Here is a 19458-nt window from a genome sequence, read left to right on the forward strand (position 1 = left end):
ATCCTCCAACTTCTGGGGAGAGGAGAGGGGCTGAAGGTTATATTGATCACCAATGGCCAATGATTTAATCAATCATGCCTAACTCTCCAGAGAGCTTACAAATAGCTGAACGTGTGGAGGTATTTGGAGGGTGGCATGCCCACAGAGGGCAAGAAAGCTTCAGACCTCTTCTCCCATATCTTGCCCATGAATGTCTTCATCTGTACCTTTGTAATATCCTTTATAAGAAACAATAAATATTAGTATTTCCCCAAGTTCTGAGAGCTGCTCTAGCAAATTAGTTAAACCCAAGGAGCAGGTTGTGGGATCCCCATTGTACAGCCAGTAGGTCAGAAGCACACGTTAGACAACCTAGGGTTTGTGATTGGCATCTGAAATGGGGGTGGAGGGGGAAGGAGGAGTCATGAAGACAGCCTCAACCTGTGCTATATGATGCTGTCTCTAGATAGATAGTGTCATAATTGAATTGACAGCCAGCTTGTGTCTTTTGCAGAATTGATTCTTTGCTTAGAATATGGGAGAAAAACTCCCACACATTTGGTCACAGAAGTCTCCTGTGTTGATTGTTGTTGAGGGAGAGAATAAGAAAACTGGTTTTTTTCCACAGATACTCTCTGTCCCCACACATGCATAACCTTCCCTGTTATCAGCACTGTGCTCTCTTTTTAACAATTTACCTTTTGTTAAAGTGCATCATGGTGTATGGTGAGCTGGCCTGCGTGAGGAAAGAGTGCTCATTTGGTCTTCAAGTTTCCTCCCAACTGAGAAAGAGGTGTTTTGCTTTTCATAGAGACTACCATATTTAGGGGTCATTTCACCAATTCACTTGCTTTTCCCCAGTAGACATTTCCACAGCCTCTCTTCAAAGTAGAGTGTTAGTGGATTTTTTTTCAGGATGTTGTCCACTTTTGTCACCATTTATTTGAGTTTCCTAGGGCTTCTATAACAAATGTCCATGAACAGTGTGGCTTAAAATAACAGAAATTTACTCTCTCACAGTTCTGGAAGCCATAAGTCTGACATCAAAGTGTTGGCAGGGTTGGTTCCTTTTGGAGGCTCTGTGGTGAAACCACTTCATGACTTTCTCCTAGATTTTGGTGGCTGCTGGCAATCCTTGGTGTTCTTTGGCCAAGCTAAGTTAATGTATAAAATTAACGATCAAAATACTATTACCTCATTATCTTTTTAATATCCATGGAATCAGTAGTGATGGTTCTCTTTTCACTTCTGATAGTAGTAATTTGCGTCTTGTTTCTTATTTTCATGGTCAGCCTGGCTGGAGGCTTATTAATTTTATTGATCTTTTCAAAGAACCAGTTTTGGTTTCATTGATTTTCCTCTACTAATTTCTTGTTCTCAATTTCATCTCTAATTTCATTATTTATTTTCTTCTGATTAATTTAGTTTTAATTTTCTCTCTCATTTCTGTTTTCCTAAGGTGGAAGATTAGACTATTGATTTTATATCTTTTTCTTTTCTTTCTATGCATTTAATACCCTAAGCACTGCTCTCACTGTATCACACAAATATCTATTTTCTTTTCATTTAATTCAAAATATTTTAAAATTTCTTTTGAGACATTTTGTTGGACCCATATGTTATCAAAAATTGTGTTTTTAATTTCCAAATATTTGGGAATTTTCCATCTATTTTTCTTATTTTATTGATTTGTACTTCAATTACATTTTGGTTGAGAGCATGCTGTGCATGACTTGTACTTTATAAAAATTTGTTAAGGTGTGTTTTATGGCTCAGTACATGTTCAATTTTGGGGAGTATTCCATGTGAGCTTGAGAAGAATGTGTATTATGCTGTTGTTTGATGAAGTATTTTATAACTGTCAATTAGATCCAGTTGATTTATGGTGCTTTCAAATTCATCTGTAACCTGATTTCCTCCCTGCTGAATCTGTCAATTACTGACAGAAGGCTGTGAAGTTTCCAACTATAATAATAGATATATGTATTTCTTGCAGTTTGTCAGTTTTTGCTTCACAGAGTTTGATGCTGTTGTTAGGTATGTACAGAGCCAGGATTCTTATGTCTTCTTGGATAATTGGCCCTTTATTATTATGTAATGCACCCTCTCTATGTCCATGATAGTCCGCCTTGCTCTGAAGTTGACTTTGACTGAAATGAACATAGCTACTCCTATTTTGATTAGTGTTAACATTGTGTATCATTCCCCATCCTTTTACTTTCAATCTATGTGTATCTTTATATTTAAAGTAGGTTTCTTTCAGGAAACGTAAAGTAGGGTTTTAGAAATCTACTCAGGCAGTCTCTATCTTTTAATTAGTCTATTTTTCTTTAATTTTTATAGCTAGAAAAAAGTTATTCATAGAACAAAAAGCCTTGCCTCTTAAAAAGCAATGTCTCTTGTTAAATTGCAACTGATTAGTCATGCTACTTAGTCATATAAACAGGAAATTTATATTTTAATCTAGCATAACTTGATATTAAAAAACTAATTTTTATTGTAATCAGTTTGCATTTTCTTTATTTGTTAACTACAATTATTTAAACATTATCCATTTATTTGCACATATTTTTGAAGCAATATTTGACTAGAATTTGATCCTTCTTTGGCTACTTCTGTTAGAAAACCAATAAAATGCAAGACCAAATCCTGACAGGTGCTGGGGGAGAGATACTTTATTAAAGAGTTTTTAAAAAGAAGAAAAATGGTAACAGATTTGAACTGGGACAGATAACTCAAGCATCATTAAAAAGGCCAGATGCACAGGGGAGGCAGGAAGGTTAGTCAGGGCCCACTGACGGCTGCAGAAGTGGTCACGGTGAGATCTACAACTACTTGAACTAAGACTAGTAGTAGAAGTCTATAGAATAAATGGAGAATACAGGTGTTAAGATGATATACTAAACTATAGAATTTGGTGATGGATGAGATGAAGGCTATCAAAGATGATTCTAGGCTTTCAGAATTGAAAGACTAGGAAAATGCTAAAATTACCTAAGATAGAGAATACAGAAGCAGGAACAGGCTAAATGTGATGGCAATTAGTTGACTATTATGCATGAGGTGCCATAGTACATCTGGGTAGAGATATCTACTTGATATTTGAATTAAATGGTCCTAGAGTTCATGGGAGAAATGTAGACCTCAGGCTATATGAGGGCTGTCAGTGCAAAGACAGAAGTTGAATCTGTGAAAGCCTCTGGAATAGAGTCACAGTTAAAGATATTGGAAGTTGTGAAAGTATGTTATAACCGATTAGTCATTAGATTTATAAGTTTATAACTTAAAATAAAAGGATAGCCCTGTATTTGCCTACAATTAGACTGAGTTATTCCTAGAAAGCGTTTGGCCATTTCTAGCAGCCTTTATATTTTGAAACAGCCTTTGCTCTGGTGACTAAGAGTTATGTAGTTCAACCATGTGAGTTATATTTAGGTAAAATAATTTTTTATGGATAAAAATATTGTATAACATCCAAAACTAGTTCATATTGATATCAAAAAGTACCTGATATTTAATTCATAACAAATTTCCAAAGAAACATATGTTTAAAAAACAGGCTTCCTAGATTATTCAAAATTAGCTCTGGGTTTTCATTTTTATGGTGTTGATTAACAATCCATAAATTATTTATTAAACATTTGCAAAACTACTACGTGTAAGATGCTGGGCTAATAGTCTGTGAGATACAAAGATGACTCAAACATAAAATCTGTCCTTAATATACATATGGGCTAGTATGGGGAAATAAGACACATACTTAGGTAAGTATACAAGGAGTGGAGAGTTAGAAATCATAGATAATTTTAAAATAAAATAAAGAAAAAATTCCATTTGCAATAGCATTAAAGAGACATAAGATACTTAGGAATAAATTTAACAAAAGAAGGGTAAAACCTATATTCTGAAAACTATAAAATATTGTTACAAGAAAATTTAAAAGATATAAATAAATGGAACAAAAATCCCATGTTCATGGACTACAAGCATTTTTAAACATTATTACGAAGATGATGGTCCCAAATTAATTTATGCATGAAACAAAATCCCCATCAGAATCCCAGCTGACTTCTTTGTAGAAATCTGACAAGCTGGTTCTAAAATTCACGTGGAATTCCAAGGGACATGAAATAACCAAAACAATCTCAAAAAAAAAAAAGTAAAATGATTCATATTTCCCGATTTCAAAGCTTATCCAAAGAAAGAGTAATAAAGACAGTTTGGTACTGACCCAGGACAGATCTATAGATAAACAAAATGGAATTGGAGAGTCCAGAAATAAACCCATACATCTCTGGTGAAAGTGATGTTTGTTGAGGATGCCAAGATTATTCAAGGGGGAAAGACAAGTTCTTTCTTCTCCAAGTATCACTTATTTGTGGCTTTATAGGAAAACTATTTCTGTATCAATTTCACACCAGCCCCTGATCCCTCCCACCTTGGTGCCCAAATTGAACCCTCTGAAATTTTATTATATAGACGTCACTACATAAAAATAAAATTATATATCAAAAGTAAGAAAATAAGGGATTATGAATGGAAAGATGTTTTAAACAGACAGGACAATTTATAGAGTTATACTTAGGCCGAGCACAGTGACTCATGCCTGTAATCCCAGCACTTCGAAAGGCTGAAGCAGGCAGATCACTTGAGGTTAGGAGTTTGAGAACAGCCTGGCCAACATGGCAAAAACCCATCTCTACTAAAAATACAAAAATTAGCTGGGTGTGGTGGCACATGCCTGTAATCCTAGCTACTTGGTAGGCAGAAGCACAAGAATTGCTTGAACCTGGGAGGTGGAGATTGCAATGAGCTGAGAACACACTATTGCACTCCAGCCTGGGTGATGGAGTGAGACTCTGTCTCTAAATGAATAAATAAAATTATACTTAATATATTATAATGTGCTCTTACCAAATGATGAGAATATCATCAAAATCTAATGGGAGAATGAAAACGGATCTTGAGAGCTGTAAGGAAGAGAATACTCTTAAGCTCCTCACCACTTCTCTACAGTCTGTCATTGCTTCTGTCCATGCCACTCACTGGACCATACTTACTAGTATATGGAGTCACAGGGTTTAGTAATTGCTCAGAGATATGACATCACCAGAGAGATTTAGATTGCATTTAAATTATAAAGCTATTTAATATACTAATCCCTAAAAAAAGGTAGTCAATCCATAAAATAAATATCAGCAATTTCATCAGTATAAAAGATTTTAAGAAAATAAAAACATAATTGAAAGACAAAACTGATTTCAAAACTAAACACCAAGCTACAGTAATTGAGACTGTCTGATCCTGGCATAGGGATTATATATCAATGGATTAACATGGAGAGGTCAGAAATAAACCCATACATTTGAGTTCAATTTATTTTCAACAAGGGTGTCCAGACATTCAATGAGGGAAAATATAATTTTCAATATCAGATGCAGGAACAACTGGATAGCCACATGAAAAAGAATGACATTGGACCCCTACCTCACACCATGTACCTAAATTAACTCAATATGAATCAAAGACCAACATGTGAGACTGAAACTATAAAGATATTAGAATAAAACATAGATGTAAATCTCTGTTGTCTTGGATTAAGCAATAGTTTCTTTGATATGAAAACAAAATCATGAGCAACAAGAACAAATGAATTGGACTTCATAAAAATTAAAAATGTCCTTCAAAGGACACTATCAAGAAAATAAAATTAATACAAATGATGGGAGGAGAAAATATAATATCTGATAAAGGTCTAGGATCCAGAGCATATAAAGAACTCTTACAACTATAAAAATGAAAAGACAAATAATCCAGTTTAAAAGTGGGTGAAAGATTTGAATAAACAATTCTCCAAAAGAAGAAAGATGCTTGACATCATTAGTCATCAAGGAAATGCAAATCAGTATCACTATGAGATACTACTTCACATCCACAGAGATAGCTAGAATAAAAAGTTAGATGATAACAAGCTTTGGTGAGAAAGTAGAGAAATCAGAGCCTTAACTGCTGATAGAAACGCAAATGGTGCAGCCTCTTTAGAAACAGTTTGCAGTTCCTCAAAAAGTTTAACAGAGTGACCATATAATCCAACAATTTGACTACTAGGAACATATCAAGAGAATTGTATAAAAATTTGCATAGCCAAACAATGGAAAACCCAAATGTCCGGAAATTGATGAATGGATAAACAAAATGTGGCATATCCACACAACAGAATTTTATTGAGCCATGAAGAGAAATGAAATACTAACTCCTGTTAATAATCCATATGATAATATGGATTAATCTTAAAAACATTATACTAAGGCAAACAAGATCAATACAAAAAGCTGCATATCATCCATATGAATTAACATATAAGACATATATGAAATGTCCAGAATAGGCAAATTCCTAGAGACAGAAAGCAGAATGCAGAATGGTGGCTGCCAGAGGCTGGTGATGGGGAATAAAGTGTTACTGCTAATGGGTAGAATATTTATTTTGGCAATGATGAAAATATCCTAGAATTAGATAGTGATAATGATTGCATAATTTATTGCAGGCATACCTCAGTAAAGCAAATATCACAATAAAGTGAGTCATACAATGTTGTTTGGTTTCCCAGCATATAAAAGTTATGTTTACACTATACTGTAGTCTATTATGTGTACAATAGTCTTATGTCTAAAATAACAGTGTATACATTTTAATTCAAAATGCATTTTTTTGCTGAAAAATGCTAACAATCATCTGAGCCTTCAGGGTGTTATAAACTTTTTTGCTGGTGGAGGGTCTTGCTTCAACGTTAGTGGATGCTGACTGATCGGAGTGGTGGTTGCTGAAGGTTGGGTGGCTGTAGTAATTTTTAAAATAAGGCAACAATGAAGTTTGCCACATAGATTAACTCTTTCTTTCACAAAAGATTCCTCTGTAGCATGTGATACTGTTTGAAAGCATTTTATCCACAGTAGAACTTCTTTTAAAATTAGAGGCAATCCTCTCAAATCCTTCCATTGCTTTAACAACTACTTTTGTGTAATATCCTAAATTTTTTCTTGTCATTTCAGCAATGTTCACAGTATATTTACTCAAAGTAAAATCATTTCAAGAAACCACTTTCTTTGCTCATGCCTGAGAAGCAACTCCTCATCCATTCCAGTTTTATCCTGAGATTTCAGCATTTCAGTCACATCTTCAGGCTCCACTTCTAATTCTAATTCTCTTGCTATGTCCACCATATCCGCATTTACTTTCTCTATTGAAGTCTTGAACCCCTCAAAGTCATCTATGACAGTTGAATCAACTTCTTCCAAACTCTTGTTACTGTGGATATTTTGACCTCCTCCCATGAATCACAAGTGTTTTTAAGGGCATCTATTACAGAACAATGAATCCTGTTCAAAAGGTTTCAATTCTTTGCCCAGATCCATTAGGTGAGTCATTATCTCTGGCAGCCATAGCCTTAAAAATATATATATCTTAAAAAATAAGACTTGAAGGTTGAAATTACTCTTTGATTCACAGGCTGAAAAACAGATGTTATATTAGCAATTATGAAAACATTAATATCCATCAGCACTCTTGGGTGACTAGTTTTGCATTGTCAGTGAGCAGTAATATTTTGCTAAAACTCTAAAGTCACCAGCTGCATTTGTCTCTAACAAGAGTCAGTTTATCCTCTTAAGCTTTGAAGCCAGGCATTGACTTCTCTTCTTTAGCTATGAAAGTTCTAGATGTCGCCTGTTTTCAGAGGAAGGATGTTTCATCTACATTGAAATCTGTTGTTTAGTGTAGCCACTTTTACCAATTATCTTAGCTAGACCTTCTGGATAACTTGCTGAAACTTCTACACAGGCCAAAATTGCTTCTTTACTACTTCCAGAACACCATTTACATCTTTTTGTTTCTGAGCTTGGTTTACAACCAGTCTATTTGTTAGATGATAAGCAGACATCTAACAAACAGGAAGTCACTCTTCCTACTTTTAAAACTGTAACTTGCATTATTCACTACCAACCTTTAACCCTCACCAAAATGTAAGCTTCTTAAAAGAAGGATCTGTACTTGGTCCATCATTCTATCCACACCCAAACCCAACATCACCCACACAAATGGGTTTCTCATAGTAACTTATACATATCAGGCCCTAAATAAATGTTTGCTGATTGAATAAACTATCACAGAGATTGTCCTTGGGAGGTAGGAGAGTGGGGTGGAGAGCATAGACAAAGATTCTGGCTCGGTCACTTATAAACTGGATAACCCTGGGCCTCAGATTCTTCTGTTGTGAAACGGAGGTAGTAAGAGTGTCTTTCTCAAGGGGTTTTGTAAGGATTAAATTAGTTAACACAGGGAAAGCACTAAGAACATAACAAGCACCTCATAACTATTAGTATTATGGTCTCCCCAAGACTTAAACACAGTAATGTCTGCAAAGCATCTAGTCCACACTGAGTGAATGAGTAACTAAATCTGCTCTACCAGTCATGTTGATATTAATAATTCATTGAGACTTTCTTTCTCCTTCCCTCAAACTTATCACCTTCTATGTATAGAAAACATTCTTAAAGTTACTATGGAACTACTCAGTTGGACTGATTAGCTGTGTTCTCTTCCATGTCTTGTGTATTAGCCTCCTTAAGAAGAGTAGCCATGTTTTGTTTTTTGAAAATAGTATCATTATTGCTGCTGATGTACTTGTTCTTGTTTTGTGTGTTAATGAGATAAGCTCCTCTATACTCTCCCACCAAAAAACTGTGTCGTGAGTCTGTTGGATGAAATTCTCCTTTTATTGAATTTTAATAGCATATTATTTTGCGGTTTTATACACATATAGTTATTTATAAATGTTGAACTAGCACTAGTTTGTTCTCTGCCCAGATAATAAAATTAAATGAGAAATATTATCTTGACTCAAAAGATTAATTTAGTAGCATCATCAAATGCAATGTCCAAATTAGCAAGAAATCTAAATGGAGCAATTACCATTTACTGTTCACTATTTTTTTTTTTCTTGTCAGTGGGCAAAATCAGGGACCTCTGGATTACAATGTACAGTGTAGCACAGTATCTCTTTTTAGTTTCCATATTTCTACAAGAGGTATAACACTAAATTCCTCAAGGCATCATGCCACTTCAGTAAGAGTATATGGAAGAGACAGTGGAGTAAAAGGGGGGGACAGATTAGACAATTTCTCCCATCTTATAAACATTTGAGAGAGTTTTCCTTTGCTATTCAGAGTTTCAATCCGGTTGAAAAGAGACTAATTATCTGTTAAAACAATAAATCGATCACATTGTATTGATACAGCTCTGAAACCTTGGAAAAAATTAACTCTTGCAGATGACATGGTTGTCTATGTAGAAAATTCCTAATAATCAACAACAGACTTCTAGAACAAACAAGTGATTATAGTAAGGCTGCAGGACATAGGTTAATATACAAAAATCAGTTGCTTTCCTATGTACCAGCAATAAACAACTAAAATTTGAAATTAGAAACACACCATTTACAATAGCACTAAAATATGAAATATTTAGGTATAAGTCTAATAAAATGTTTACAGGATTTATATGCTGAAAAGAACAAAGCTCTAATGAAAGTTTGCATTTTCAATTGCATCTTCTTTTGCAGCGTTTTACACACATATAATTATTTACAAATGTTGCCACACTAATACTCATTTGTTCTCTGTCCAGATAATACAATTAAATGATGAAAAAAAATTAAAAAAGAGATAGTGCATGATAATGGCTAAGAAGACTCAATATTGTTAAGATTTCAGTAAAGACGTGAGTTCAGACACCTCAGCAAAGCAGATATACAAATGGCAGAAAGTATCTGAAAAGATGGTCAACATTGTATGTCATTATGGAATGGAAAATTGAAACAACACTGAGATACTATGACAAGCTTATTAAAATGGTTAAAATCTGAAACACTGACAATACCAAAGGCTGGCGAAGATGGAAGGCATTAGGATCTCATTCATTGCTGGTAAGAATGCAAAATGGTACAGCCACTTTGGAAGAAAGTTTGGCAGTTTTGTACAGAGCTAAAGACAGTCTTACCATATGATCCAGCAGTCATGCTTGTAGGTATTTACCTGAGTTGAAAACTTATGTCCACACAAAACCCGGCATGTATATGTTTATAGAACTGTTATTCATAATTTCCAAATATTGGAAGCAATTGTGACATGTTTTTCAATCAGTGAAAAAATAAACAAGCTATGGTATATCCATTCAATAGACTGTTATCCAGCAATAAGAAAAAATGAAATATCAAACCACAAAAAATCATGGGGGATGCTTTGATTCACATTGCTAAGTGAAAGAATCCAGTCTAAAGAGGCCACATACAGACCGCATGATTCTAACTATATGACATTCTAAAGAAGGCAAAACTACAGAGACATAAACAAATCAGTGGTTACTAGGAGTTCAGGGGAAAAAAGAGAAGGATGAGTCGGTGGATAGGAGATTTTTACCATATGATTTGTATGATATGTAATCATGGATACGTGATGTTATACATTTATCAAAACCCATAAAACTATAAAACATAAAGAAATAACCCTAATGTTAACTATGCACTTATGTAATGTATCAATGCTGGCTCATCAGTTGTAGTAAATGTGCCATACTGATGTAAGATGATAAGGGAACAGTGCAGAGGGAGAGAGAACATATGGGAATTTTCTACTTTCTGCTCAAATTTTCTAGAAACCTAAGCTGGCTCTAAGGTATAAAATCTATTAATTAGAAAAGCTTTACCTATCAAAAATAGAAAATTTAACTTACAACAAATTATTGATTACACATAGATATAAAATACACATATATAAATAACTATGTATCTATCTACACAGCCAAATAAAATACACATCTATTCACCATAAGTCTTAACTATTTACTCTGTTATTTGCCCTCTCTTAATGTAATGCTTCTACAGGGACTAACATGGTAAATGGGAGGTGAGGAAATTTAGGCAGTGATACTGAATTATGCTTACAAGAAATTTACTAAAAGGGAAATAGGACTGAAATGAATAGTTGTGAGAATCTTAGAGTCAAGGAAATAATTATTTTTAAGCTACATAATTATGTCAGCTATAAAAATACACAGTTAGTAGCTCATTAAATTTTATTCTATAGTTATTTCACTTTCTTGTCAAGAAAGATGAATACTTGATTATAAAACTGCATACCAAAAAAGTTTGAATTTTCCCAATGCATGAAAATGTGAGTAAAACAAAATAATCACATACCAATAATTGATCGATGCTGACCATTAGAACACTCTCATATTGTTTGCCATCTTTACCTTCAATATCACAATCAGATGATGCTACTGGCAACAGAACAAGGATCAGGGGAGGAAGTCCAAAGATATACCTAAAAGAAACTAAATTCGACAGTAAATAAGAATAAGCTAAATGTTATATCATATTGCATTTGATTGTGGGGTTTCAATGGACTGGACCACTTATTTCTAATAATTTTAAAAATACATCTTGGTTTGGAGATACTACAGGAAGAACCTCAAAAGTTGAACTTATGTAACAACCAAAGTGGAACAGCATTTTGGAGTGTAGCGTCCTTTCACTTTTTTATTTTGCAATTACTCTTTAGGAAAGTGTAAAACAAGGGTGATGAAATCAGAGACTGCTTCTGAGAAACACTCCAGGGTGTTATTCAATTTGAATTTATGTTGAACATCCCCATAAGAAAAGGCATCTATAGATAAAGAGATGCACTACAGTTCGAAGAGTTACATATTGTTGGAATTTTATGATGTACTGCACGTAATTGTATATTTTTGTAAACCTTGATGGTAGTCTATATGTCTGTTTACTTTTTGGAGGCAACACTGTGGGAGGTTAATCTCCCTGGGATTGCACTGTAACTACTGTAAGTGCGCTCTTTCTTTTTAATAATGAACGCTGAAGGGTTTACATTCCCAAAAGTCTTACAAAGTTTGTATTTTGGGACTCCTCTCCTATCCTTTCCCTATCTTCTGTCTCTGAGTCGCCAGAGACCCAGATTCTTTTCAAACACAGCGCTGTCCAGCTTCTTGTCATGTTAGAAAAACTCCGTAAATAAATTCACATCCTCAGATAGAAACCAATGATTTCTATCTGTTTTTGATAACTCTTCCCAATTAGGAGAAATTGTCTAATCAAAAGGACTGAAATAATGGTATTATTTCAGGCAGAAAGATGGAAAGCCAGTGGTTCCCACAAACATTAAAATCTGATCATACAGGGACCTATTTCTTCATAAACCTGCCATAGTGTCTTATTTGTATCTTTTTGTAAACTCTGAGGCATGTTGACAATGTATTTCCTGTGAATTTCCCAAATGAACTTTAATTGTACTTGAATGCAAGATATTTCACTTGTGTGCCCTCTCTGATTAAGAGTACAAGCAACACTCCTTCAAACCCAAGGAACTAATATTGTGACAGCCTGAAGACTGTTAGGGATATCATAAAGTTTCCAGTAACATTGTCATCTATTATATCATGATCTGTCATATAAAACAATCAATAACACCTCCCAATAAATCAAGTGACCCATGTTGTTACAAATAGAGAAATTTGTCTGGGTAGTAGTTATGAAAACAAACATAAATCTAACTTCTCATCTGCATATGTGACTACATAGTAAGAGAAACAAAAATTGATAATTTTATTTATACATATATATTCATAACTCTGCCACTAAGTGCCTATATGCATGATGAGCATGAATTAGGAGACAGATAATAATGATGATGCTAGTTACCTTTAATTGAGTACCTACCATGTGTCAGGAACTTTATATATAAAATCTCATATATATATATATATATATATATATATATATGATTTATAAATATCCAAAAAGTTCTGCAAGTTAGTCTTTCTGTAACACATATAGTAGGTGCCAGGTTTGGATGCTAACCTGAATTTGTTGCTTTACCAGGATTTGATTAGAAATGGCCATAATCTATTGATAACATGTAATCACATTTGTCTTCTGAATGAAGTTTTGCCTCTCTCTTCTACTCCTGTTCCTTCATCCTAAAGATCCTCAGTGATCAATTGTTAATTAAAAAAAATTTTGGCAATTAAAAAATGTACACTCATAGATTTAAGGGGGACCAGAGCAGATTGCTTACTAATACATATTTAATATACTGTACAGTGGTGAAGTCTGGGCTTTAGTGTATCTATCACCTGAATAGTGAACATGGTACCCAATAGGTAATTTTTCAATCCTTATCCCCCTCCTACTCTCCCACCTTTCGGAGTCTCCAATGCCTATTATTCCACTCTGTATGTCCATCTGTACCACTGTTTAGCTCCCAGTTATAAGTAAGAACATGCAGTATTTGACTTTCTGAGTCATTTCACTTAGATAATGGCCTCAAGTTTCATCCATTTTGCTGCAAAAGATATGATTTAACTCTTTCTTATGGCTGAGTAGTATTCTATGGTATACATATACCACATTTTCTTTTTTTCCCCCCTCTCTTTTTGAGGCAGGATTTCACTCTGCTGCCCAGGCTGGAGTGCTGTGGCATGATCATAGCTCACTGAAGCCTCAAATTCCTAGGTTCAAGCGATCCTCCTACCTCAGCGTTCTGAGTAGCTAGGACTACAGGGTGCCCCACCATGCCCAGCTAATTTTTTAAAATTTGTTTTTAGCAGACGGCTCTTACTCTTTTGCACAGGCTGGTCTTGAACTCCTGGGCTCAAGCAATCTTCCTGCCTTGGCCTCATTAAGTGTCAGAATTACAAGCTGTAATTACAAGCCTGGCCATACCACATTTTCTTTATCCAAACCTCTGTTGATGGACATTTGGATGATTGATAGTTATTCACTGGATTCTGACCTTGTAATCAGATTTGTATAGATTATATGAAATCATACTTTTTATTTTCTCTGTCATCTTACAGGTGTCCAAAAGGTATACTTCAGGAGGAGTAGATGATAGAGGAAAAATTATATAACATATAACTTGAAATGAGCTTAAAGGAGAATATAATAAAATAATTAAATGCTAGAGTGAAAGGGATACTTTTACCATTATCATAAATATTATTCCAAAGGTCCACCTTTTGTTTTAATACTTAAGGTTGTTTTACTTTCTATGAGCACTAGCTGTCTTCTTCACCTCAATTTTTAGTAGTTAAGTGCTCCCCAAATTTAAATCAACCTATTTATTCACTGGATGGCATTTTGTGCATTCTTTCCAATGAGGGTTGCTGGAAAATTCAGTCTTTTTGTATATTACATGTACTTTCTCAATTTTAAAACATAATTTGCCTTGCCTGTTAAGAGTGTTTTCTGTTGCCATTGTTGTCATTGAATAATTAGCCCCAGATAGACTATGGCAATGTAAAGCACAGAGGTTTTGGAATTAGAATTCTAATAATAATGATTATAATGCATGGCTTCCTGCAGTTTGTTTCAAAAGATTTCACTAGAAACTTGTTCCATCAAGAGTGCACATAATGTTACTCTTTACCCTTTGTCTCTGCCGTTTCTTTTGAGAGTTGAAGTAGTTGAGGATCTACTATGTAGTCTCCAACTGTCTTATCTGGTTTGGGTAGTTTCATCATATTTGAGGACCAAAAAGTTGAATAGCAATAAAAACAGACTCTACTCGGGAGGCTGAGGCAGGAGGATTGCTTGAGCCTGGAAGTCAAGGATGCTGTGAGCCATGATCTTACCACTGTACTACAGCCTAGGCTGAGTAGTCAAGTCGAAACTTGAGACTTTTGACTTGCCAAAACAATAGTTTGTGTGACTGTGTAAATGACACAGCATCTCATAAGGTCACTTACCTGATTTCTAAAATGAAAAATTTAGACTAAATGATCTTTTTCATCTTGCAGACACCTTATTCTAAGAATCTACCTGGCCCTCCAAATGCAGAAACTCTTTAGATCTGAAATTGCCTCACGGACAGTGCTGCAAACATACCTAGGGCCTTGCACCCACATCTCATAGATTCCCAGCTCTCCCATTAATGATGTAGCTTGGTAGTTTGGTCCATAATTGAAGACCTTTCTCCTACATCACATAGAGAGTAACATATTAAGATTGGCTGGTTTGAGAGTGCTTTTGACATTGTTGTCACACCCACTCCCCACTATCCTGAACTTTTCATTAGGTTACCGAAAAGATAAACCATAGGAATAATGCAAGGCAAGCGTAGGCTTGTGAGATTGCCCTTACTTCCCCTGAAGAGGCTGAAATTGGAGAATTTGTTTTCAGTAGGGAATTTGGTTAAACCAGAAGGAAGTCTGTCTAAAAATTCTTGTTGGTTTTTAATGTAAGCCAAATAATACATTCAGTCCTCAGCTGCTTAAGTTATGGGGGTCAAAGTTAACACAAATAGTTTTCTACAATCCATCAACTCCAGTCTTCATCAGTCTTTAAAACCAGTGTTTACTGAATGTCCATTGCATAGACCTATTTTCACTGATAATTTAATTCCATAACCACTTCATGAAGAACTAGGTAAGTACTACAAGTTATTCACATTTATAGATGGAGAATCTGGGGCACAAAGATAGTTATGTAGGAAAATTCCTTTTGTATTTTTCTTTCTTTTTTTTTTTTTTGAGATAGAGTCTCATTCTATCACCTAGGCTGGAGTGCAATGGTGCGATTGTGGCTCACTGCAACCTCAGCCTCCCAGGTTCAAGTGATTCTCCTGCCTAAGCCTCCTGAGTAGCTGGGATTATAGGTGCCCGCCACAATGCTTGGCTAATTTTTTTGTATTTTTAGTAGAGACGAGGTTTCGCCATGTTGGCCAGGCTGGTCTTGAACTCCTGACCTAAGGTGATCTGCCCACCTTAGCCTCCCCAAGTGTTGGGATTACAGGCTTGAGCCACCATGCCTAGCCAGAAAATTCCTGTATATAATATAGATATGGAATTCAAATCCAAGTCTGTCATGTTGAAAAGTCTAGAACCTCAGCTTTTAGGCACTGAACTACATTGCTTCCTTTAAAAATAACCATATATGTGTAGTCAAGGGGATTGCACAAAAGCCCATCTTCCTGTGCATGAACCTCACTAAGGTACTTCCTGGCCAAACTGTGAAACTGCATCACATGCTCTTATTTCAGAAAAAGAGACTAAATATTTGTTCTTATTACAGTAGGTTATGTGTCAGGGTTAAAAGCAGAAAAAAAAGTCACATACATGAGTGTGAATATGACATGTAAGTTCGTTCTATGAAATGGCCTTTTCCATTTTTTAAAAAAATATTCAAACACTAACGTGATGCAGTTTGTAATTCTCCTTTATACTTGTTCAGGGTTTCTAATATTAGTTATGTATTATTATTTTTTGAGACAGGGCATCACTCTGTTGCCTAGGCTGGAGTACAGTGGTAAGATCACGGCTCACAGCATCCTTGACTTCCAGGCTCAAGCAATCCTCCTGCCTCAGCCTCACGAGTAGAGTCTGTTTTTATTGCTATTCAACTTTTTGGTCCTCAAATATGATGAAATTACCCAAAACAGATAAGACAGTTGGAGACCACATAGTAGATCCTCAACTACTTCAACTCTCAAAAGAAATGGCAAAGACAAAGGGTAAAGGGTAACATTATGTGCACTCTTGATGGAACAAGCTTCTAGTGAAATCTTTTGAAACAAACTGCAGGAAGCCATGCATTATAATCATTATTAGAATTTTAATATTTTGTCTGCTAATGAAAACTTATAGCCCATGATTCATATAGCTGTACTTCAGGAAGTAAAGGCTCTTTCTGAAAAATGCACACGCTAGCTTCCTTTTCTCGGTTTACCTTTCTACTTTAGAGCAGAGGTGTTGCAAGGATTAGAACCAAGGGTGATCCAGAAGAAGAAACTGCAAGAGAACTATGGGCATTCCAAGAAAAATAGGGTTGTGCTCAATTTTTAGTTTTGTATTAAGCTCCGGGAGGATATTCCTTAGAAGTCCTCCATAATTACTTTGGCTATTCTTTTCGCTCTCTCTATCTTTGTTTTGTTACTGAGCTGGTACTCCTTGGTTGTGCCAATTCTTGATTCTTTACCCATGAGAGTCGAAAGAAGTCTTGATCTGACGAAGTAGCCATCAAAAGAAAGAGCAGTCAGTTTCCTATTCCCGCACCCTCCCCCCAGCTGTCTTCTTGCTTGAGGAAGTACTTACTGTAAAGCATTCCATTTTTCCTAAGCAGATCTTTTCCCCTCACAATCCTTTTTCCTCTTTTTTAATTCCAGTAAGTTTGTTGGCTCTTTCATTGGTCATACATGACTGCCATCCGAATCCAACCCTCCTGAATTCTGTCCCTGTCCATTGTAAATGCGTATTCTGAACAAATAAGACATATTAGGTCTCAACACTGGTCTAGAAGTTAGAGTCACGCCTATTTCATTCTGCCTCCATCAAGAAGCGCCCGTAGGAAAAAATAACAACAACAACAACAGCAAAAACAAACAAACAAAACAGAAGCTGGCCTTTCTCAGCGCCAGCCCCAGGACTGGTTTCCCAGCAATAGGCGCAAGGTACAGCCCTTGTCGGAAACTCCCAGCATTACTCAGGGGGAAAAATGGGGTTTTCCGGAGACCTGTTCCCCTAGGGTTTAAAAGCGCGTCCTGTGGGAGCTTCGCTTTCACTTCTCTAGGGAGTTCTGAGCTGCAAGAGCCTAGCTACTCGCCGAACCCGGGCCCTCTGCGTGAGTAACTTGGGGCGGCCAGGAGCACGGGAAGGACGCCAAACAGCCTTTCGCTGCTTCTGAGACCGGCTGTGGGCTGCCACCGCTGAGCGGCGCGGAGGCTGCAGCGTTCCGTCTCCGGACAGAAAGCAGGCGTTGGAGACTGCTACTCGCAGCCTGCCAGCGGCAGCAGCCGCCCCAGGTTCAAGTGGTTATGTGCCAGGATACTCAGGCGCGGCTGGCGGCTGCCCGTGGGAGAGCCAGTGCTCTCCGCAGGTCCAAAGTGCAAGGCCGGGCTATTCCCGGACTTGCCTAGGCGCAGGGGCCCCCAGCGCGTCCCGGATTGCCCCGGCGCGTCTGGCGCGCGAACTTGTGCGCAAGTGAGAAGAGCGCTTACCATGGAACATGGTCTGCGGGAGGCGGGCGTAGTCATGATGACCGCAACTGGAGCAGGAGCAAGCTCTCACCGCCCATAGTCACTCCCAGGACCCTGGTCTTCCGCGGAGTTGCCGAGTCTGTGTTGGGCAGGGTGATATCTGCAGCTGGTTCCTCTTACCCACGCCGCGACTGCAGTTTCATCCATCCCAGGGGGGGCGGCACACACCACGGCGTGGCTCTGCGCTTTGCCTTTTCCATAACTTCCGTAGGATCCGCCAGCAGTGTACTTTCAGTTTCTACTTTGCGCTTGGTCTGCAGGTTCAATCTTTGGGATCATCAGCATGGAATCTTCATTATCCCCTCTCTCCTGGGCACCTGCTTCCCGCGCACCTGGACGAGGACCAGAGGAGGGCGCGAATTTCCAAATCACCGCAGGAAAAACCAGCTGGTCTGAATCAAAGCGATTCTGGGTAAAAGACTTTCCAGATGAGCTCTCAACGCCTTGGCAACGCTTGGCGACTGGGAGCTAGAACCATGAGTTGTTAATATGTGCACGGAAGCCACAAGTGTGCAGGACGCAAGCTGGGTTATTGGAAGCGGACGACACCAAGGAGGCGTTGCCGCGGATGTGGTGGACGATGCCAAGTCGTCTTGTAAAAAAAGGAAGTGAAGAATGATTAAGAGGGTCACGCCCTCTACCACTCCAACCTCTCTAATCAGTCTCTTTCTGCTCGGTCTACTGTACATGCACCTGCTCAGGTGAGACCTCAAGGAAAAATAATACTGTGGGTCCACCTAATCTGGTAAGTGTTATATTTGGAAAATCAAACCCCAAATTAAACGGAGGACGTGGAAACTGACGATGATATTTAACTATGACTTCCACGTGCACATTTATCTGAATTGGCTAATAAACTATCCATCTTGAATGCATGCCACTGAAATGTTAACTTTTTCCTGGGCTTGAATTATGTAGCTTATTTGCTACCTTAGTTTGGTTTCTGCTATTCTGCAGAAACCCCGCTTAGATGAGGGTGGATAATGTAAACCAGTAACAACAGCGATAATAATAACGACTATCATTTATCTAGCATTTGCTCTCTGCCAGTTTTGTGCTAAGCATTTTATGTATATCATCTCATACAAAACTTTGTGTGAGGTAGACCATTTTCTTATCTGCACTTTACAGATGTGGGGACTGAGGCTTCCTTAAGTAACTTTCCAGAGTTCACTTAGCTAACTGAGCTTAGACACAGACTTGCTGCATTTGGGCTGTAGAAACTCCTGCTTGGAACTCCTGTGAATAAAGTAATAATGTGCACACTGATGCCGGGAGGGAGACGACAGCACGTGTGTGGCTTTGCCCCAGTGTGGGAACTTCAGGAAAGGTTCCTGGAGTCTGTGACTTCTAAATTGACACTTGAAGAGGAATG

General features: G+C 37.1%; 1 protein-coding gene across 4 annotated transcripts in view; it reads right to left on the reverse strand.

Annotated features, from left to right (window-relative positions):
- Positions 1–18580, reverse strand: part of IL7 (interleukin 7) — a 65734-nt gene extending 47154 nt beyond the window's left edge. For all 4 annotated transcript variants that reach the window (XM_055286579.2, XM_055286578.2, XM_055286577.2 and 1 more), the window contains exons 1-2: positions 18045–18580; positions 11234–11370 (exon numbers count right to left, since the gene is read on the reverse strand). In XM_055286579.2, the coding sequence (XP_055142554.1) occupies positions 11234–11370; positions 18045–18054 (147 nt within the window). In that variant the 5' untranslated portion in view covers positions 18055–18580. The remainder of the gene's footprint in view (positions 1–11233; positions 11371–18044) is intronic.
- Positions 18581–19458: the final 878 nt, after the last annotated feature.

The sequence above is a fragment of the Symphalangus syndactylus genome, chromosome 7 (genome assembly GCF_028878055.3).
Source record: "Symphalangus syndactylus isolate Jambi chromosome 7, NHGRI_mSymSyn1-v2.1_pri, whole genome shotgun sequence".
Classification (NCBI taxonomy): domain Eukaryota; kingdom Metazoa; phylum Chordata; class Mammalia; order Primates; family Hylobatidae; genus Symphalangus; species Symphalangus syndactylus.